The following is a 20,115-nucleotide window of genomic DNA, read 5'->3' as shown; positions in this document are numbered from 1 at the left end:
CCTCCCTCACGCCTCTCTTTCCCAAACCTTAGTGTGGATTCTTGCCAGCATCACTTTGACTCTCAGAATGGCAATGTCTAGAAGGCCAGGAGCGGGGAGGGGCGGGGCCATGCTTGCTAGGCGCCTCCTCCCTGGGAAAGCCTACCACCGCCATGATAAAGAGCATACGGAAGCCACCACCTTCGAGGGGGAGCTTACAGAGAGGCCACATAGCTAGAGACTCAGAGGCAGGAGACAGGAGTACAGCCACTTCCAACGAAGAGCTTGGAACATGTGCTTTCTTGGGATTTTAATCTCAAAATGTCCCACACAGGCTCCTGTTCTGACTCCCGTTCACTGGGCTGCTATTCATGTCATACCCTGAAGGCTGTAGAGCCTTTAGCAGTCTGGACCTGGCTATGGAAAGTCCTGCGCTAGGGACAGGCCTCTGGAGGTCACACCCACCCCTGGTTGTCTCTAGTTCCCCTTTGCTTCTTGGTCCACCCCATGCGAAAAGCCGCTGTCTCTGCAATGGCAGACTGAACTCGGAAACTGTGAACAAACGCTCTTTCTCTTCAGTTCCAAGTGCCAGGCATTTTGTCACAGCGATGAGAAAGACAGTCACCGAAAAACTCACCATTTCTAGATCGCCATCAGCAACTGCCCTTAGAAGCTTTTCTACCTTAATGGAAGGAGAAAGCGAGTCAGGGAAGCTGCTTTAACAATAAACAAACAACAGGGAGACACAGTGTTCTGGAGGCCTGGGCAGTCTTCTGGCTAGTGGCTCACTCAGTGCCTTTCAAATGTATCCCCCAAATCGTCCATCTAGAACATTCTGAAAGCCGCACGGAACCACCTCCCACATAACACAGACTGGAGCTGCTGGTTATGTGGGAGGCGAAGTGACAGTGACCTTAACACAATAAGGCTTTCTTCCTTTTGCTTGCTGGCACTGGGAACAGAACCTGGGGCTTTAAGCATCTAGGCAAGCGTTCTCCCAGGGAGAGACCCCCCCAGGGCTCTTCTTACTTTGTATTTCAAGACAGAGTCTCACTGAGTTGTTCAGGCTAAGCCTTGAACTCACAATACAGCCCAAGCAAAGCAAGCCAGGGTGATCATCTTCCTGCTTCACCCTCCCGAGGAGTCAAGACAAGAGGTTCCTGTCACCAGGGCCAGGTCAGGATCACTTCTGAAGAAGCCAGCCACCCTGATCGTCATACTCAGCTCTCACAGTTTGATGGGTGAGGAGTCTGAGAGTAGACACCCCTTCCCAAGAACGAGTGCAGGTCTCTGAGGGACTGGGTGCTCTGTCGGGGGGCACATAGTGGCTTTCCTTTCTGTGACTCTGCATGGAGCTCACTGAATACCCCCATCAGGAGAACGCTTTGGGGTGTGGGTGCTGGCTGACCCCTCTAGGGTGGACAGTGACTCCACAGAGGAGCAACAGAACCGTGAGGTAATGATCTCCACCTCTGCCGAAGGAGAAGACGAGGAGATGGATGGATTGTGTTGATGCTGAACAAGCATTACAAAGGAAAGAAAAGCTGGGCATGGCAGCTCATGCCTTTAATCCTAGCACTTCAGAGGCAGAGAGGCAGAGGCAGAGAGGCAGAGAGGCAGAGAGGCAGAGGCAGAGGCAGAGAGGCAGAGAGGCAGAGAGGCAGAGAGGCAGAGGCAGAGAGGCAGAGAGGCAGAGGCAGAGGCAGGCAGATCTCTGTGAGTTCAAGGCCAGCCTGGTAGACATAGCTAGTTTCAGGATAGCCAGGGCTACACAGAGAAACACTGTCATGGAAAACAAAACAAACAAACAAACAAACAAAATACAAAAACAAAAAGACTGACCATAAATCAGGTTTTACAAAATGTGATGGGTGTACGTGTCAGACCATAAGGGATAATGTGCACCAGGATATTAACAGGGATGCTCACCGGGTGGGGACAGAGGATGGACTTTGAGAGTCTGACACTAGAACTCTCAGCTTTATCAACATATATTTTTCTTAGAATATAGTGGGCATGGCACTTTGTCTATTTCTTGTCCTGCGCCAGATCTGTGTCTCTGTCTCTTTCTGTGTCTCTGTGCCCCCCCACCCCTCCTCCCCTCAAACGCACACATTCCAAATACTGCTATGGAGAAAAGACCCAGGAGAGCCAGAAAAGATGAAGACCACATGACTCACAGTTGGGTGCATCTCAAAGGCCAATTGACCTTGGAGTCAACAAACTGGCTGTCCAATAACTGGTAAGCTGGCAGGCAGCTGTGGTCAGCCCACAGTGATGTTACCGGCCCACCCACACCAGGTCTACCCATCTCACTGGCTCACCTCCCTGTAGTCCTTTTTGACCTCTTCTTGCCTGAAGCTCACCGATATGGAAGAAAAGCTGGAGGTGGAGGAGCCCTGGCTGATGGAATCCACAGAGCGTGTAGGGGACTGTGCAGGAACCTGGAGGGGAAGGAGGGACAGGCAACAGAAGGGACGTGGGTATGTCACAGCCATGTCAGGCCCAGAGGAGAGTACCAAGCTCCAGGGACACCAGTAAGCACGGCCCTAGAGACTTAGAGACTTACCTCAGAAGGCCTTGGCCTCCTGTCAGAGGATAGGTGATGAGCTTCCATGATAGACAGAATCTAGAGGATGATGGGCACAGGAAAGACATCTAATGAGATGGGCTACAACCAAGCTCTCTGCATCCCCAGCACCCTCTGCCTGCCAGTCCCCAGGGGAGGTCAGAGGAGATGGTCTCAGATGGTCTTAGCTAACTCTGGGGTCTGGACAGACTGCTCAGCAGGTTAAAAGTCCTTGCTGCCAAGGTCAACCACCCTCCATCCACCTGGGCAAATGGAGAATCCAGGACTTTTTCCTCTTCTTCAAGAGACCAAGTCTAGAGGCATGGTGGTATCAGACCTATAATCCCAGCAGTCAGGAGACCGAGGCACACTATGAGCTCAAGGCTAGCGGGGCCACAGTCTCTAATTTACCTAATTCATTCAATTTTGGCCAAATTGAAATAAAGTTTCTAGAGGCTAGAAGGGGGAGAGGGGGAGAGGGGGAGAGGGAGAGAGAGGGAGAGAGAGAGAGAGAGAGAGAGAGAGAGAGAGAGAGAGAGAGAGAGAGAGAGAATAGTGTTTGTCCCCAACAGTGCTTTGTCCCTTTTTGCTTTCTCTGCTCTTCACAGACAAGGCCACCACCCATTTTCACACAGTCCACTGGCTGCTAGAGACCTAGTGCTCAGGGGCCAGAGCCATTTCTGCTGGGAGCAGCTCATAATGAGAAAAACTGCTAAAAAAACTCAAAATTGTATCAAAAAGCAAAGCTCATTAACAACCATGTTCCAAATAGAACAGAAGGATGGAGGCCAAGTGTTCTCCTGGGGTGCTAATGTACATTTTCTCAGGAGGCCAGTCTGTAAGCAGTTTTTTGTTTTTGTTTGTTTTTAAGAGTCACAGGGTTGCTCCGAGATGGAAAGAGCTACCTTCGAGTTCAGAGCACACTTGAGTGGTGTTTCCTTCAGTCTGTTCTGGACTGCTGTGGGGGCTCCATTCTGCAGCAGTGTCTCTATGATGCCCTCGTAACCCCAGCGTGCAGCAATGTGCAGGGCTGTGTCTCCTTTCTCATTACCAATATCCAATCTGCAGGCCTGGACATCATAGTAGACCAGGGCCTTCACGCACTGCAAAGACAGCAAAATCATGGTTCTCTAACATGAAAGCCAAGGGCAACGTCAGTCCCTCCCTCAGCCATGGTCCATGCCCTGGTTTGACCAAGGCTCCACTCACCAAGACAAAATATGAAACCCAGCAGTTACAGTTTAAGGGTTCTATAGTCCCTGATCAGGACACCTCATTCTTTCAAAAGAATCCAAGTAGGTCAGTGGTAGAATGTCTAGAATCCCCCAGTGAGGGGCTGAGGGCGTGGCTCAGTGGTATAACTTTTGTCTCTTTGTCTAGCATTCAAAGAAACCTTAGGGCAACTTCCAATAAGAAGCAAAACAGGACAGGGGAAAAACCATCACCAATTGTCAACAAGAAGTGAGTAGCCTTGCCTATAATCTCAGTGTTTGGAAAACTGAAAGAGTTTGAGGTCAGCCTGGGTGACAGTCAGGGATGGTCTGCCACAAAATAATCCAAAAAATAATAGAAGACGTTTACAAACTTCCAGGACTGTGAGTGTGTGTGTGTGTGTGTGTGTGTGTGTATGTATGTATGTATGTATGTATATATGTGTGTATATATGTAGTTATATTGTATATGCATATTGGGAAAACATTTAAGAAAATAAAATTATATAGTGGACTGCAGAGCCATCCAAAATGAATCTCAAACTAGGGCTGGGCAAGTATTTACCAACAAAGTTTATGCAGATAGGGATTCCAACTGTAACTGAAAATCACTTTTCTTACTACAAAGAGCTGTTGTATAAATAGATACGATTTATGTAACATTTGATACAATTTGGAATTTCTGCAAGGATACCTGTGGTGACGCCACACCTTTGACCCCACTACTGACTGAATAGACCACACAGGGGACTGGGAGTTCAGTGCTTTCCTGAGCTACACCAGAAAACCAGAAGAAAAAAAAATCAGTGTACTTTTTTTTATAACTTCTGGAAATGAGGGGGAAGCCAGGTAACAGATATATACATAGTAAAGTAACAGGCAGAACTGGAAACCACAGGGTTCCTCGATGCTGGGCTAAAATGTAATATACAGAGTTTAAGAGCCAGATGTAGTGCGGATGAGTAAAAATGATTTAACTTTGGGGTTAGGTCTTACATTTCTCAATATATAGCATCCGTAATACACTGAACACTGAATTGTTTTAAATTACAGGGCTAGCAGATGGCTGCACAGGTAAACACACTTGCTACACAAGCCTGGGGCTCCATCCCAGAACCCCTGTAAAGGTGTGTGCTGGTTACTTTTTGTCAGCTTGACAACCTAAAGTTTTCTGGGAAGAGAGAACGTCAAGTGTGACAATGCCTCCGTCACACTGGCCTGTAGGCAAGTCTGTGCAGGGTCTGGTGATTGATGAGGCGAAGCCCAGCCCATTACGGTGGGGTCAACCCTGAGCTGGTGGTCTCAGGCTGTATAAGAAAGCAGGCTGAGCAAGCCTGAGGAGCAAGCCAGTAAGCAACACTCCTTTGTGGTCTCTGCTTCAGTTTCAGCCTCTGGGGAGTGACTATCCCGACTTCCTTTGGGAGGTGCAATAGAAAATAAACAGTTCCCTCCCCCAGGTTGCACGTGGTCTCATAAAATAATGGGTTGGTCTAAAGATGCTTGTATTCAAATGCTAAGTTCTGCATTGCTCCAAGTGGTGCAAATCTATCGAGTACATCAGCCTTTGTTATGCAAATCCCCCCCCCCCCATTACCCATGACTGGTTAATAAAGATGCCTACAGCCGGTAGCTGGGCAGAAGAGAGCTAAGTGAAGCATTGGTTCAGCTTGGGGTCTGAGGCAGAGATCAGGAGGTAGAGGGAGGAAGAAGGAGGAAGGTACCATGGTGTAGGTAGATCATGAACCCATGGCCACAAGGACTGGCTAGTTGGAGTGGGAGTGGTCTGGGCAGTACATGGCAAGTGATATCTTGGGATTACTGACAGGGAAGTAGATAAAATAGCACAGAGGATTGATATCTGCGCAGCTCTAATGCTTTAAGGCTTCTTATAAATATCAAGGTTGTGTCTTTTATTTAGGAACTAAACAATCAAAGGTGGGGTAGGAAACCCCCAATTATTATATACCGCAACATCATAGCAATAGAAACCAAACTTGGGCAAGATGGAAGGAAAGAATAGATTCCACACAGTTGTCATCCTCTGACCTCCAGACATGATGGCACCTGTCCCAATGTGCACACAACCATGCACACACACACACACACACACACACACACGATAAAAAGCAGACAAAAAAATTATAATCACATACCAATGTTTCAATCACTATAACACAGAACATAACACTGGTCTACTTTCACATCTGTATTTCTCCACAGGTGAGAGACACGAAAAGCAGCGCTTGGGGGCGGCCGGAGCCACTTACATCCTCCTGCCCATAGGTGCAGGCCAGGTGCAGCGGGGTGTTGCCGTTGTTGTCCTGAACCTCAGTGCTGGCCTTGTAGTGCAGCAGCAGCAGCTAGCAGAGGAGAGAAGACAGCAGCTGAGCCCGAGAAGGAGCACGGAGCACAAAGCTGTATCCTTCCAGGGAGGTCATGATCATATCCTAAACATTACATAGGCTGTGCACTCTGGCCCTAAATCTGAAATTAATTTCTTCCTTCCTTTCTTCCTTTCTTTTTCTTCTCCCAACCCCCATGCTAGGTGAGAAACTCAAGGCTTCACTCACAGGTGCTTCAACACAGAGATACACCCCCCACCAACTCCCCAGTCTTGAAAAGCGTTGAGCTTTTAAGGCAACCCAAGTAGAAAATTCAGTACCATGTCTAGTGTGTCAGAGGCATTTGACATGAGCCAAAACAGAGGAATACTTAGACAGTTCAAATAGTATACCAAATGACCTTTAGACCAAGTGCCTGATATTCTAAAATCCAAAAGGATCCAGAACAATCCAAAACACCCGAGCATCAAGGGGAAGGCTCCTCAACCTGTACTTCTGTTAAAATTGTTCCATTGCAGGGTGGCAAGATGGGTAAGCAGATAAAGGCGATTGCCACCAAGCCTGACCACCTGAGTTCAATTCCCCGTGACCCACATGGTGGCAGGGGAAAACAGACAGCAAGCTTTCCTTGGACATCCACATGTGCACTGTGGCTCACCTGCACACATACGTATGTAATATACACATAAGCCATTGCTTCCCATCAACACAAAGTTTAAAGGGAAATGTCCAGAACCCTGCCCTTCCCACCCTGAGATGATCAGGGATTTCCCCATCTCAACCCATATCCAGGGAGGTCCCTTGGCCTCTGGGTTCCTCACACCTGGCAGCTAGCACTAGATTAGTGCATGGTACAGCCATGAAGCCACCATGCAATGCTACACACAACCCTGCTGCTTACCGTCACACTTTGGAAGCCTTTCTGACATGCCAGATGTAAGGGGGTGGACCCATGATAGTCTGTGGCGTTCACTACGGCACCTTTGGAGACCAGGAAGTCAATGAGGGATGCCTGACCTGCAGAACAGAAGGACCTCTTGTTGGTAGAGGAAACAGAGGGGCTCCCAACTACAATGCTACCTCACTCTGGATAGCCCTGGCAGGAAACCCACAGGAGACCCAGTCTCAGCTGTACAGGAGCCTGAGCTGACATGAGTCAGGCTCTGCAGACTTAAATCACTGTGGGATGGATGCCCTATGAAGGGAATCACACCCACATCTGTTCTCAGTAACAATGGACCAGGGGCTGCTGAGATGGCCCCGTGGATAAAAGCACTGGCTGCTCTTCCAGAGGACCCAGGTTCGATTTCCAGCACCCACGTGGTGCTGGAAACATTTGTACTTCAGCCCCTCTAGTTTTGAGCTGGAGTCTCACTCTATAGCTCAAATCCTCCTGCCTCGGCTTCCTGAGTGGCTGAGATTACAGTCTGCATCATTACACCTGGCTCAACATTATCTTTGAGGACAGTGATATGTGAACCCCAAACCACAATTCTGTGAGATTGTCTTAGCAGACATACCAGCCCGTTCTCACTGGCCAGCAGCAGCCCCAAGCATGGAGAGCCACATGAGTCCTCTTCCAGCCTGTGAGGTAGCATGGTGGCCAGCAAAAACAGAGGGGCAGTTGTCCATCTTTCCTGCCCTGTGGGATGCACCCACAACCCAGCCCCTCCCAGTATCCCATCATCTGGGCCTCCACTAGCTCATGGGCCACCATCCTTTTGCCTCACAGAAGCCAGCCCAGGGTCACATACCACAGAGGGCAGCCACATGGAGGGGTGTTTGACCTCTGTCATCTCTGGAGAAAGGAGTGACAACTGACGGGTCATTCAGCCTCCTGAAACAGAAAGAAGATGTGGAAAAATACAACAGGGAAAGGCAAGGCAAAGCCGCGACCTGCCAGTGGCACAAGGCAGTGCCAAAGTGGAGGCCATCCAACATGAGACCCTTTCAGGCCTCTGTAGGGTGAGAATCTGAGGCCTGTAGCTTCAGTGTCCTTCTCTACCAATCCCTTAGGCCTCAACAAACTACAAAATTGCCCTTAGAGCATAAAGGGAAGCCAAAAAGTCACTAGAAGGAACTGGCACCCACCCCCCTCTCCATCTTAAAACCCTCTTGTGAGGCTCAGGCAGGACATATGCAAAGCCCTGGGATGCAGCTGAGGATGCGGAAGAGGAAAGTGTGTCACCCCGCACTGGGGACAAGAGCCGACAGCCGAGGGGCCATGGAAATAATTCAATTTCATGGCTGCATCCCGAGAATCCTCACCCTGGCGCTCTTACCCAGAGATAAGCTTCTCACAGTCCTCACAGGAACAAAGTGGGTGGCACATCTTTTGCATGGCGTCTTTGTCCTGGTCATCTTGGCTCAGAAGTCTTTCCACTTCCTTTTGGTTACCAGAGGCGATGTGCTAAAGATGGCATTCCGAATACTATCAATGTTAAGGAATCACTCGCTTTCCAAGAAATGGCTCTTTTGGTTTGGTTTGGGTTGGTTTGGTTTAGTTTGGTGTGGTTTGGTGTGGGTTTGGTGTGGTTTGGCTTGGTTTGGTGTGATTTGGTGTGGTTGGGTTTGGCTTGGTTTGGCGTGATTTGGTTTGGCTTGGTTTGATGTAGTTTGGTTTGGCTTGGTTTGATGTGGTTTGGTTTAGTTTGATGTGGTTTGGTGTGGTTGGGTTTGGTGTGGTTTGGCTTGGTTTGATGTGGTTTGGTGTGGTTGGGTTTGGTCCACTTGTGGGTGGACCCAGGGTGTCACACACACTAGGCAAGCACTCCCTCATGGAGTCACAACCTGGGTCTTCTTCAGCTTAGAGAAAGGATCTCCCCAAGTTGCACATGCTGGCCTTGAACTCACTTTGTACACCAAGGTGACCTAGAATTTGTCACTCTCCTGCCTTGGCCTCCTGAAGGGCTGGGATGACAAGCCCGGAACACCAAGCCTGGCTTATTTCACTTTGAGATAGGTCTCATTCTGTAGCCCAGGCAATCCTTGGACTCTTTTTTGTTTTGTTTCTGTTTTCAAGACAGGGTTTCTCTGTGTATCTGATTATCCTAGAACTCACTTTGTAGACCAGGCTTAAACTCAGATCTCCACCTGCCTCTGTCTGCCTCCGAGTGCTGGGATTAAAGGCTTCTCTGAGATGACACTGAAATGGCTGTTCTCTGGGAATGGCTCCCTGCCTGTCTGGGCAGATGGAGACATTGGCTTTGCAAATGAGACGAAGCCACTTCGGGTGACAGCTTCAGGGCAACATGAATTCACATTCAATTACTGTTTCTATAAATGCAGTCACTTTTTTTTTTTTAAACAACCTGACAAAATTTCCAAAATACTGAGAAGAGGCACACGGTCCATCTCAGGCCTCAGTGTGGATTTTGACACTTCATTAGCAAAAGCCTCAGTTCTGTAGGGTGGCACAAACCTTTAACCCCTAGCACCCAGGAGCAGAGAGGCAAGAGAATCATGAGTTTAAGTTCTGCATGGGCTACATAGGTAGACACTGTCCCAAAGCACCATGAACTGAGGGCACAGTTCAGCTATAGAATACCAGCCTAGAACCCACCAGTAAGGGGCTGGGATGTGGCTCAGTATGTGCAAGGTCTTAGGTTCAATTTCCAGTACTGACAAGAGAGGAAGAGAGGGAGTCAGATGGACGGACGGACGGACGGACATACAGAGCCCCAGTGTTATCTTTATAGTAATCAAGTGTATCCTAGGCTTAAAGTAAATAAAACGGCTGCAATATTGGGAGGCCCCCCTACCCCAGCATTCAAGCCCATGAGGCTTGGCCTCTGTGACTCACAGATGGGCTCCCTCTAGGGATCTACTCTGGCTCCCAGAAGCCTAGAAACATCAGCAGACTCTGGGAGAAGGTCCACCCTCAGGCAGTCCATAGTGATGGCTACAGACTGCCTCGTGAGTTTCCCAGGAGTCAGTAAACATCTGAACAGGGCGCTTCCTGCACTCAGGACCAAAAGCTGCAGGGCATTTGATGCTACACTCAGCTAAGGCCTACTACAAGAGTGCTGGCACCTCGGGTCCAAGAGGGGAAACAGCTGTATCAGGTACAGGAAGAGGTTCCACTGAGCTAGCCTTGAATGACAAAGGTGATGAGGCCCAGCAGCCCCTGTGTGCTGTACAGTGGTAACCACACAGTGTGTGCTGAGGAAGACAGGTAGTCTTGCGACCACTCTCCCAGACAGAACGCAAATTAATCTCCCCAGGACTTACACACACACACACACACACACACACACACAAATGGGACAATGCTCACCCATCACCTCCAAAGAACATTGTGGCGTCTTACCTTGAACAGGCAGTCGATGGGTGTTGATGTCATCTGGGACAGCAAGTTCATCCGCTGCTTGAGAAATAGTCTGTCGCCAAATCCCTCAGCGTCCTGTGGTCATCACACATCACAGACCCCCGTCACGGACCCTTCCCCCTTCCCGGAGAGGTCCCAGGTACAAGCCCTGCCATCCCTCCCGGGCATGACCCTCAGGGGCCTCTCCCACCCAGGTCTGCTCTCTGAGCTGAAGTGCAGATCCTCCTCAGCACAGAACAGGTAGCCTGGAAAGTGAGCTTTGAAGACGGTGCCCTGGGCAGCAAGACTGCAGGTGAAGAAAGTCATCTACAGGGGTGGAATTTGCCACATACACGCCATCTCGTCATCCAGATTGACACTTGGCTCATCCTGACCTCCACCCCTTCTGACCTCCCTTCTCGCCTGAATTGCCTGACTCTGCTGCTTTATCCAGGGCTGTGGACAACATCACCCGACACTGTCTTCTACTTCCTGATGTCAAGCAGCAGGAGGAATCTTGTTTTACTAATCTGCTCAGGAAAACGTCTGTCTAATTCACTGGAGAAAAAAAAAATCTAGGAAGACACAAAGGAATTCCTGCCTCCTCTCTCACTCCCAAACACTTAGTGCATTTCAGGGATCCACCCAAATTCATATATTCAGCTTTTCCTATCAAAGGTAATGCTTACCCGAACACAAAAAGGTCTAGAAATTTGGGGCTGGGGAATGGCTAGATGCCTGCTGCTCTTCTAGAAGTTCACTTCCCAGCTCCTATATCAGGTGGCTCACAACTGCCTGTAAATCCAGCTGCAGGGAATCTGATGGCCTCTTATGGCTTTTACAGGTACTGCACACATATGTCTACACAAACACACACATACACACACAAATAAAATCTAAAAATCTAGAAATTTACACTTCATTAGCTATTAGTGATTATTACCACCTGATGATCATGATGGCTAACACTATGTGCATGCAGGTGGTGTCTGAGGGAAGACTTTCAATACTATATTGTTTGTTTCACTGTGGGCTTGCTTTGTTTTGCAGTGCCAGGGCCTTACCATGCTAGCCAAAGCCCTATCTTAAAGAAATGACTCCAGCTTCTCACTGCAGAATCTGAATCAAAGTTATCAACACTGACTCTCACACACACAGCCCCTCACTGGGGGATTCTAGGCAGGGGCTCTACCACTGAGCCACGCCCCCAGCCCCTCACTGGGGGATTCTAGGCAGGTGCTCTACCACTGAGCCATACCCCCAGCCCCTCACTGGGGAATTCTAGGCAGGGGCTCTACCACTGAGCCACGCCCACAGCCCCTCACTGGGGATTCTAGGCAGGGGCTCTACCACTGAGCCACGCCCCCAGCCCCTCACTGGGGATTCTAGGCAGGGGCTCTACCACTGAGCCACGCCCCCAGCCCCTCACTGGGGATTCTAGGCAGGGGCTCTACCACTGAGCCACGCCCCCAGCCCCTCACTGGGGATTCTAGGCAGGGGCTCTACCACTGACCACGCCCACAGCCCCTCACTGGGGGATTCTAGGCAGGGGCTCTACCACTGAGCCACACCCACAGCCCCTCACTGGGGATTCTAGGCAGGGGCTCTACCACTGAGCCATGCCCCCAGCCCCTCACTGGGGGATTCTAGGAAAGGGCTTAACCATTGAGCTACATCCCCAGTCTTGTGCCTATTTTACAGAATCATCGCTAACACAGTGCTCCTATGCTCACTTGGGCCCAACTGGGACAGTGACATATGAGCTTCTTCCCAAAGAGTCTTGGTGGGAGGAAAATGAATAGTTTTTCAAGGCAGGTGATGCTGGAAACTCACGGGCCCTGGTGACATGGCAGAACACGGTTCTTTCTTCCCGTGTCTCTACGTTCTGACTAGGCTATGGATGAAGCCAACGGTGCACCGCAGGAGGGATCATTTCCAGGGTCGTCTATCAAACATCATCCCTTAAGTCTGCCCACCTCCAACGAGGACTGACTAATGTGATATACAAATGCTGCCAGCACCTCAGAAGGAGCCATTTCTGTCCCCAGCGGCCTCATGCTTAAATAAAGCCCCAGCAATCTGCTCTGTACGGTGACTGACAGCTGAGGATAATGAAGCCCCAGCAATCTGCTTTGTGCGGAGACTGAAGGCTGAGGAGCTTGGGACCAGAAGAACATCAAAGGCCTGGGACAGCAGGCCAGTCAGGGATCTTCTCTAAAAGTCTAGGGAGAAAGCTGAAGGGCAGCAATGAAAGGTGGAGCACGCAGGACTAAGTCCTCGGGGAGGAGCAAGTGCTCAGAGAGGCACATAACCCAGAGGCTCATGGGAAAAGAGCAAATACCACAGGAACCCAGAGGCGGGCCTGGTAACAAATGCCATCATCTCTGAGGGGAAGGATTGGGAGTTCAAGGTCAGAATGGCCCAAGCAAAGAGATCTCACCTCCCAAAGCAAGGGCTCAGAAAAGCCTGCATGCTTAAGGACCCAAGTTCCAATCCCAGCATCACCTTTCCAAAACCAAACAGCCAATGAGGAAGCAAGGCAGACCAGGAGTGTGTAAGAAGGCAGCAGAGGTATAACACTTTTAAAATGTAAATATAGAGAGCTGGAGAGACGGCTCAGTGGTTACGAGCACCGACTGCTCTTCTAAAGGTCTTGAGTTCAAATCCCAGCAACCACATGATGGCTCACAACCATCCATAATGAGACCTCTTCTGATGTGTCTGAAGACAGCTACAGTGTACTTACATATGATAAATAAATAAATCTTTAAAAAAAAAAATATCCACTGCTCTCCTAGAGGTCTTTAGTTCAGTTTCTCAGCACACACATCAGGTGGCTCCCAACTGCCTGTAACTGCAGTTCCAGGGAACCCAGCATCTTCTTCTGCCCCTTCAGGAACTTGCACACCTGCACACATGTGGCGCGCACACACACACACAATCTTAGAAACTAAGTAGGCAAGTGTCTTTATTCCAAGGGTCTCTGCCTTGATCCTGCGGCCATCGATGTAGGAACTGTTTGCCGACAGCTGAAGTCTCCATTTATGAACATCCTAAGGATGCCTGTGGCTAGCTCAAGTTTCACAACACTCAAGAGAGGAAATGTCTGTGAAACCACGTTACATAGAGCTGGTAGTGAAACCAACTCCAATGACTTATATGCAGAAGCCTCGCTTGCCGCGTGGAGATACACACGGGCTCTCTCACCAGGGAAATGGCTTCAGGCATTCCTACTCAAACTCTGTGAACTGAAAGAAGGCAGTCTGCAGTAAAAGCAGAGTCCATTCTTATGCACAGACTCCCATGTGGAGCCACATGGGACAATGGCACCACAGCACTGGCTTGTCAACAGATCAAGCAAGGCCTGACCTGCTCAACACCCAGGGCTGACTGTGTGTCTTTTTATACAGAGTCTTACTACATGTAGCCCAGGCTGAACTCAAATTCACTCTCCTCTTTTGTTTATTTTAATTATATTTACTTTATTTGTCTTTTCCCTTTGTCTTCTGGCACAGTGCCCACAGTAAAGTCCAGGCTGGCATGGAACTCACCATGTGACCAGGTCAGCCTCAAACTCACAGCAATCCTCCTGCCTCAGCTTCCTAGGTGCTAGGATTACAGCCATGCACCACCATGACTGACTTCAGCCTGGAGATCTTTCTGAGTACTACTGAGTTTCACCATTTGTCTGTTGACATGTAGTACATAAAACAGGCCCGTGGTGAAACCTGAGCTTAAGACTCCCATAATTTACATAGAAACAGATCTGCTCTCTCTCACCAAAGCTCACCAACCAAGGAAGCAATAATAAGGCCAAAGAGTCCTTATCTGATGTATCTGGCTCCCTTCCCCACACTCGGGCTCCTGAAGATGGCAGGATTAATGGAGCCGGCTACTGACAGTGTAAATCCCACTGGTATCACACCAGCTCTCACAATCAATTAAGGGCTTAACGTTCAGTTTCTTGAGTAGCTCTCAAACTTCAAAACGATTAACCAGCTGAGGCTCCAGGCTTGGGAGACGATGAAAGAACAGCCATCCCCTCAACCAAACTCTCAGCCACAGAGGGAGGAGGGGTGGGTTAGCTTTAGCAGGGAGACCTTACAGGCGTCTTCGTGGAGAGACTTCCTTGCCGGATGTATTCAATCGCAGCCTCGACTGAGGTCAGGCAGTATCCTAGCTCATCTTTGGCCGAGCTGCTAAATCTGAAGTTTTTGATGTAGCTCAAATTTGCCATCCTAACCAAAAGAAGAAAAAGGGGTTACTGCTGGATAATGAACACTTTACAAACACTACTGACTTGTATGGCTCCATCAAGTGTATTCATTAGAGGTAGAGGGTGGGTATAATGGCTGCTGCCCAGCTTCAGCCCACTGCCCATATTGTATACAATTAGGACAAGAAAACTATGAGTTACTTCCTGGGAAAGGCTGGCTATTAGAAAGCTGGAGATGACCTGCACTGGCTCACATGTTTGGATGCTTGCCCCCCTTCCCCCCTCTCCATCCCCACCCCCCCCCCCCGCCCAGTTAATGGAACTGTTGGGGAAGGATTGGGAGGCGTGGCCTTGTTGGATTAGGTTTGGCCTTTTTAAAGAAGGCATGTCAATAGAAGTGAGTTTCAAGGTTTCAAAAGTGCTCTCTCTCTCTCTCTCTCTCTCCTTCACTCCCCTCCCTCTCCTTCTCCCTCTCCCTCTCTCCCTTGTCTGCAGCTTACAGATCATGCATGCTCTCAGCTACTGACCCAGCACCTTGCCTGCCTGTCAGTACGCTTCGGCCATGATGATTATGGACTAACCCTCTGAAAAGATAAGCAAGTCCCAGTTCAATACTTTCTAAGTTGTCTTGGTGATAGCGCCTCTTCACAGCACTAGAAGAGTAACTGAGACAGCTAATGGTTGGAGGTCTCAGATCCATGTGTCTCTGCCTCCTGCGTGCTGGGATTAACGGGGCAAGCTACCACACCTAGCTAATGTTATAAAGTGAATTATGGTTTCCTATGAGATGGTGGCTGCTTCCTACACAGTTGACAGCAACAAAATCGCCACATTCTTCACAAAGTGAAATAGCAGCTCTCCAGGCCTCAGTTTCCCCATCTATCCACTGAAGGAAAGCTGCCCCTGAAGGATGGAGGAGAGAACACTGCCCCCTTCAGAGGTAAACCCCTAAAGGCAGCTTGGCCCAGATTCACCCCCCAATTCAAAATGCATAGAACAGTTAACGGCAAATATATGCCAGCCAGAATGGAGCTCTCCTGAAATCCCAGAACTCAGGGGCCAAGGCAAGAAGAACAAGAGTTGGGGCCCAGTCCGGGCTGCAGGAGAGAATCCTGCTCAAAAGAGCCCAAGGAGCTAAGGAATATTTAACAGGAAAATGTTACCAGTTAGGGATCTCTGTCTTCACGAGCAGATATAACAGGACCGAGAGGAGATCATCGGCACACATGGTCTCCAAGTTCACTGCAAAGAGAAACAGGCCCACAGCCTCCATGAGCCCCAAGCGGGAGGACGGAGCCCTGCTCCACCAACCAAGACCACAGCCACGCCCCCGGGAAACCACACTCCAGGCAGAAAGTGTCCTGAACAGATGTCAGAACGAAAGGGATGAAAGGCTGTACCGGCAGCAGAGTGAAACAGCACAGGCCTGTCATCCCAGCTTTTGGGAGTCAGAGGCAGGAGGATCCTAAGTTTGAGACCAGTCTAGGCTACGGGGTGTGTTCCAGGCCAGCCAGGACTACATAATGAGACCCTGGCTTAAAAAAAATTACAAGAGGGAACTGGTGAGATGGCTCAGCAACTCAGAGCACTTAGGTTCCAAAGGTTTTTGAGTTCAGTTCCCAGCAACCACATGGTGGCTCACAACCACCTATAAGGGGATCTTGATGCCCTCTTCTGGCATGCAGATGCAGCGGAGTACTCATACAATAAAAAAACAACTAATTAATAAATTAATTAAATTAACAAGAAAAAATTAAAAAGAAAAAAAGAAAAAGCTGGACGAGATAGGACACACCTGTAATCCCAGCAATGGGCGAGCTGAGGCCAGCCTCGGTTACATAATGTGACCCTGTCTCAAAACATCAGCAGCAGAATCTAACTAAGGAAATGGCAAACAGTACAGAAAGAGAGACCACGAATGTCCCAGCCACCTCTGTCACTCAGTGTCCCTCCCGAGAGAGAGAGAATCTACTTTCCAGGACAGTTTATGAATCCGTCACCCAAAGGAGGGTCAGCCCCACCTCCACCCTCTTCCTTGCTGCTGCTGGAAGCACGCTGTATGCTTGCTTGATTATCCCAATCAAGATTCTCTCCACGTCCTTTGTCTTAACTTTTTAGTGGCTCTAGGGATGGAACCTGGGTGGAGGGGCTCATGAAGACCCAGCAAGAGCTCAGCCACTAAGTGACAATCCCAACCCCTACTTTACTTTTACCCTGGATTTTTTTTTTAAATATATATACAAAATGAGGCGAGCTAGCCGGACGCCCACCCCCAGCCCGGCCCAGCTGAAGCCGCTGCTTGTCTCTCTCAGGCTTTGCTAACCTGCTCCTGCCTTACCCACCGCCCAGGACACTCCCCACGCAATGCTGGTCTCTTGGAAGTTTTCCTCCCACCTGCTGCCTCACCAAGCCCGGTCCCTGCCCAGCCCAGCACCAACCTCTCTGGCTGGGAGATTGTGTCATGAGCTGGACCACCTTCCTCAGGCACAGCAGCTTCTGCTGTGGCGACGTACACTTGTTCAACTGACCCAGCTCTCTCTTTGCCCGAGGGATGTTGAAGCTGTGATTTACAAAGGAGAAATATCAGGCCATGGTGGAGGGCCCAACATGTCTGTCCTGATCATACAGCTGCTTAGACATTTCTTACAGCTTCAAGGAATGATCAAAAAAAAAAAAAAAAAAAAAAAAAAGCCAGACAGGAAGTACTTTGATGCAGGTCAGTGGTGTTTCATCCAGGCTTGCAGACAAGAGAGCTTTTACTAGGAATTCAAAAATATAAAAATCCAGAAGCCTGACCTAGAGGTCTGTGATCCCAGCACTTGGGAAGCTGAGGCAGGAGGATTACAATTTCAAAGCCAACCTGAGCTACAAAGGCACCTGGAGTATATAGGTAGCTATTATCTCAAAAAAAAAAAAAAAAAAAGGGGGCTAGAGAGATGGCTCAGTGGCTAAGAACTTGTGATGTTCTTACAGATGCCTGGAGTTTGACTCCCAGAGCCCACACTGGGCAGCTTACAACCGCCTGTGCCTCCAGCTCCTCTGGCCTCTGAGGACACCTGAGCTCACATACACACACCCACACAGAGAGATGCATATACACATAACTCCAATAATAAAATAAAAATGTTAGTCTCATCTGGGTGGTGGTGGTGCACGCCTTTAATCCCAGCACTCGGGAGACAGAGGCAGGCGGATTTCTGAGTTCGAGTCCAGCCTGGTCTACAGAGTGAGTTCCAGGACAGCCAGGGCGATACAGAGAAACTCTGTCTCGAAAAACAAAACAAAACAAATAAAATAAAATAAAATAAAAATTTCAAATAATATAGGGCTGGAGAGGTGGCTCAGTGGTTAAGAACACTGGCTGCTCTTGAAGAAGACCCCTGTTTGATTCCCAGCAACCGCATGGTGGTTCATTACTGGTTCTAATTGTAATCCCCAGAATACTGATGCCCTCTCCTGACTTCCAAAGGCACCGCACGCGTGTGTGCACATACATGCAGGCAAGACACTCATACACTAAACTAAACTAAACTAAACTAAAACTAAAATAAAATTAAATTAAATTAAAAAGGAAAAAATTTTATATGGCAACAAAAAATATTAACTTTTAAAAATTTAATAAAAGCCCAAGATGGAAATAACCCAAGCGTGAGGAGCGGCTTCCACATCAATACTTCAGACATATTTACCCTAATGAAGCTTGCCCGAGAGTGAGAGCCTCGAGGTCTGGGTTCTCTCCGAGTGGCAGATGAGGGTCGATGGCTTCTGTGTAGGGCCCAGCTGAGAGTCGCATGCCCACTCGGAGACCGGTTTTACCAAACCCTCTTCCCCTTAGCTCCCACCCAGCTGGCACACTGGCCCACAAACACAGGAGGGAACCAAGGCAGCCGCAGCTCAACTTCGGCTGTCGGGCATCACTGGGACCAAGTGTACAACTCCTTGGTTGTAACCTCATCTAATCAGTGGTCACCACGGCTGCCAAGTGGAGGGGTGGGGGAGATGGAGCCCAGCCGTGAGCGTGCTGGACTTCCCGGAGCTGTGGGACCGACTCACCTGAACTCGGGTTTCACGCCGATGTCTTTCTGCTGGAGATCTTGAAGGCTTCTCGTGATTTTGTTAAAGGCGGCATCCTAGCAACAGATTTCAAATTTCTTTCACTTAAGACTTTTGTTTATTTGGCTGGCTGTTTAGAGACAGGGTCTCTCTACATAGCTCCAGCTATTCTGGTACATGCGATTGCAGGTAGCCACAGGAGCCAGAAGATGCTAGATCTCCCAGACCTGCAGTTATGGAATGTGTGAGCCACCCTTCATTGGTGCTAGGAACACACTTAGGTCTTCTGCAAAAGCAGTATTGAACTATCTCTCCAGCCCCAACACTTGGAATTTCTTAGGTTAAGGCTCTCATCCCGGAGAATAAAGACTGGTAACAAAGAACCTACCTCGCTCGCCTCCATGGTCCCCACGTATTTAAAGATCAGGTCGTAAATATCGTGATGGACATACATCTGTGGGTTCAAAAGACAGGCTTGTGGTATGTATTGGGGTTGACACAGAGTCTCCCAGTCACTGCCCTTCACTCTCTCCTTACCTCTACGGCCTGCTTCATCAGGTTCATCTGGGCCTCCTGCTTTGCAAGAACCTTCTAGAATTCAAGAGAAACGCTGGTTGAGAGTCTGGGTCTGCACACAGTGCAAACCGCTGTTGTTCTGTTTAGACCCGTGCTTACCAGGTGAGAGTCTCGGAGAAGCTGCTGGAGGCATTTGGTGTAGAGAGCATTTACGGAGTCCTATGCAACCAAGAACAGAGAGAGGAGACCCCTCTTACTACCCAGAGTGACGGGCTCTCGGGCATATGCACATCTTCTAAAAGGGATATTCAGCTCTATAAAATTACATTTATTTACAGTGTGTCTGAAAAGCCAACCCATACCTGTCAGGCCCAGTGGCAAGTGCCTTTAGCCGCTGAGCCATCTGGTCAACCCTCCACTTTTTAACATACTAACTTTATGTGTTTACGTAGTTGTGTGTGCAGAGGTCAACCTCTGGTACCAATTCTCACCTTTCGCCTAGCTTAGAGGCAGGACCTCTCTTTGCTGTTTGCCACAGTGATGAGTACTTCAGGCTGGCTGGCTCATGCGTTTCTGGAGGATTCTCCAGTCTCCAGCTCCCATCTCCTCTCCTAAGTATACTGAGGTTATGGACATGTGCCACTGTGTCCAAATTTTATATCCCACCCACGTGAAAGCTATCCACCAAGCTGTCCATCTTGCGTGGTGAGCATTTCTACCCACTGAACACTTCTGGCTCTCAACTTTTTTTTTTTTTTTTTAAAGTGTATATGGGGGAAAAGTTCTCTTTGAGGTTAACACAGATGGCCACAGTAAGTAGGAGTTTTAGTTTCTTTCTGATATTCATTTTTAGACGTTGCAAAGATTTTTCACTTCCTGAAGGGTCTTATGCTACTTTGTATAGTAGAAACATTTAAAAAAAA

General features: G+C 49.0%; 1 protein-coding gene across 7 annotated transcripts in view; it reads right to left on the bottom strand.

Annotated features, from left to right (window-relative positions):
* Ankrd27 (ankyrin repeat domain 27 (VPS9 domain)) overlaps positions 1-20,115 on the bottom strand; it is a 53,012-nt gene that overhangs the window by 16,272 nt on the left and 16,625 nt on the right. For 4 of the 7 annotated variants that reach the window (XM_017322264.1, XM_006539986.3, XM_030242590.1 and 1 more), the window contains 16 exons: positions 19,352-19,411; positions 19,214-19,267; positions 19,065-19,130; positions 18,677-18,753; positions 17,062-17,183; positions 15,787-15,865; positions 14,513-14,645; positions 10,411-10,503; positions 8,384-8,511; positions 7,856-7,938; positions 7,003-7,118; positions 6,027-6,119; positions 3,454-3,651; positions 2,549-2,608; positions 2,304-2,423; positions 617-661 (listed from right to left, as the gene is read on the bottom strand). In XM_017322264.1, the coding sequence (XP_017177753.1) occupies positions 617-661; positions 2,304-2,423; positions 2,549-2,608; positions 3,454-3,651; positions 6,027-6,119; positions 7,003-7,118; positions 7,856-7,938; positions 8,384-8,511; positions 10,411-10,503; positions 14,513-14,645; positions 15,787-15,865; positions 17,062-17,183; positions 18,677-18,753; positions 19,065-19,130; positions 19,214-19,267; positions 19,352-19,411 (1,527 nt within the window). Of the gene's footprint in view, positions 1-616; positions 662-2,303; positions 2,424-2,548; positions 2,609-3,453; positions 3,652-6,026; positions 6,120-7,002; positions 7,119-7,855; positions 7,939-8,383; positions 8,512-10,410; positions 10,504-13,851; positions 14,646-15,786; positions 15,866-17,061; positions 17,184-18,676; positions 18,754-19,064; positions 19,131-19,213; positions 19,268-19,351; positions 19,412-20,115 lie in introns of those variants that run through there. The other 3 variants (NR_152519.1, NM_001358876.1, NM_178263.3) reach the window with 3 other exon arrangements.

This window comes from Mus musculus, chromosome 7 (assembly GCF_000001635.26).
Source record: "Mus musculus strain C57BL/6J chromosome 7, GRCm38.p6 C57BL/6J".
NCBI lineage: Eukaryota > Metazoa > Chordata > Mammalia > Rodentia > Muridae > Mus > Mus musculus.
The sequence above is the reverse complement of the archived record's forward strand: the minus strand, read 5'-3'. Positions and strand labels throughout refer to the sequence as shown.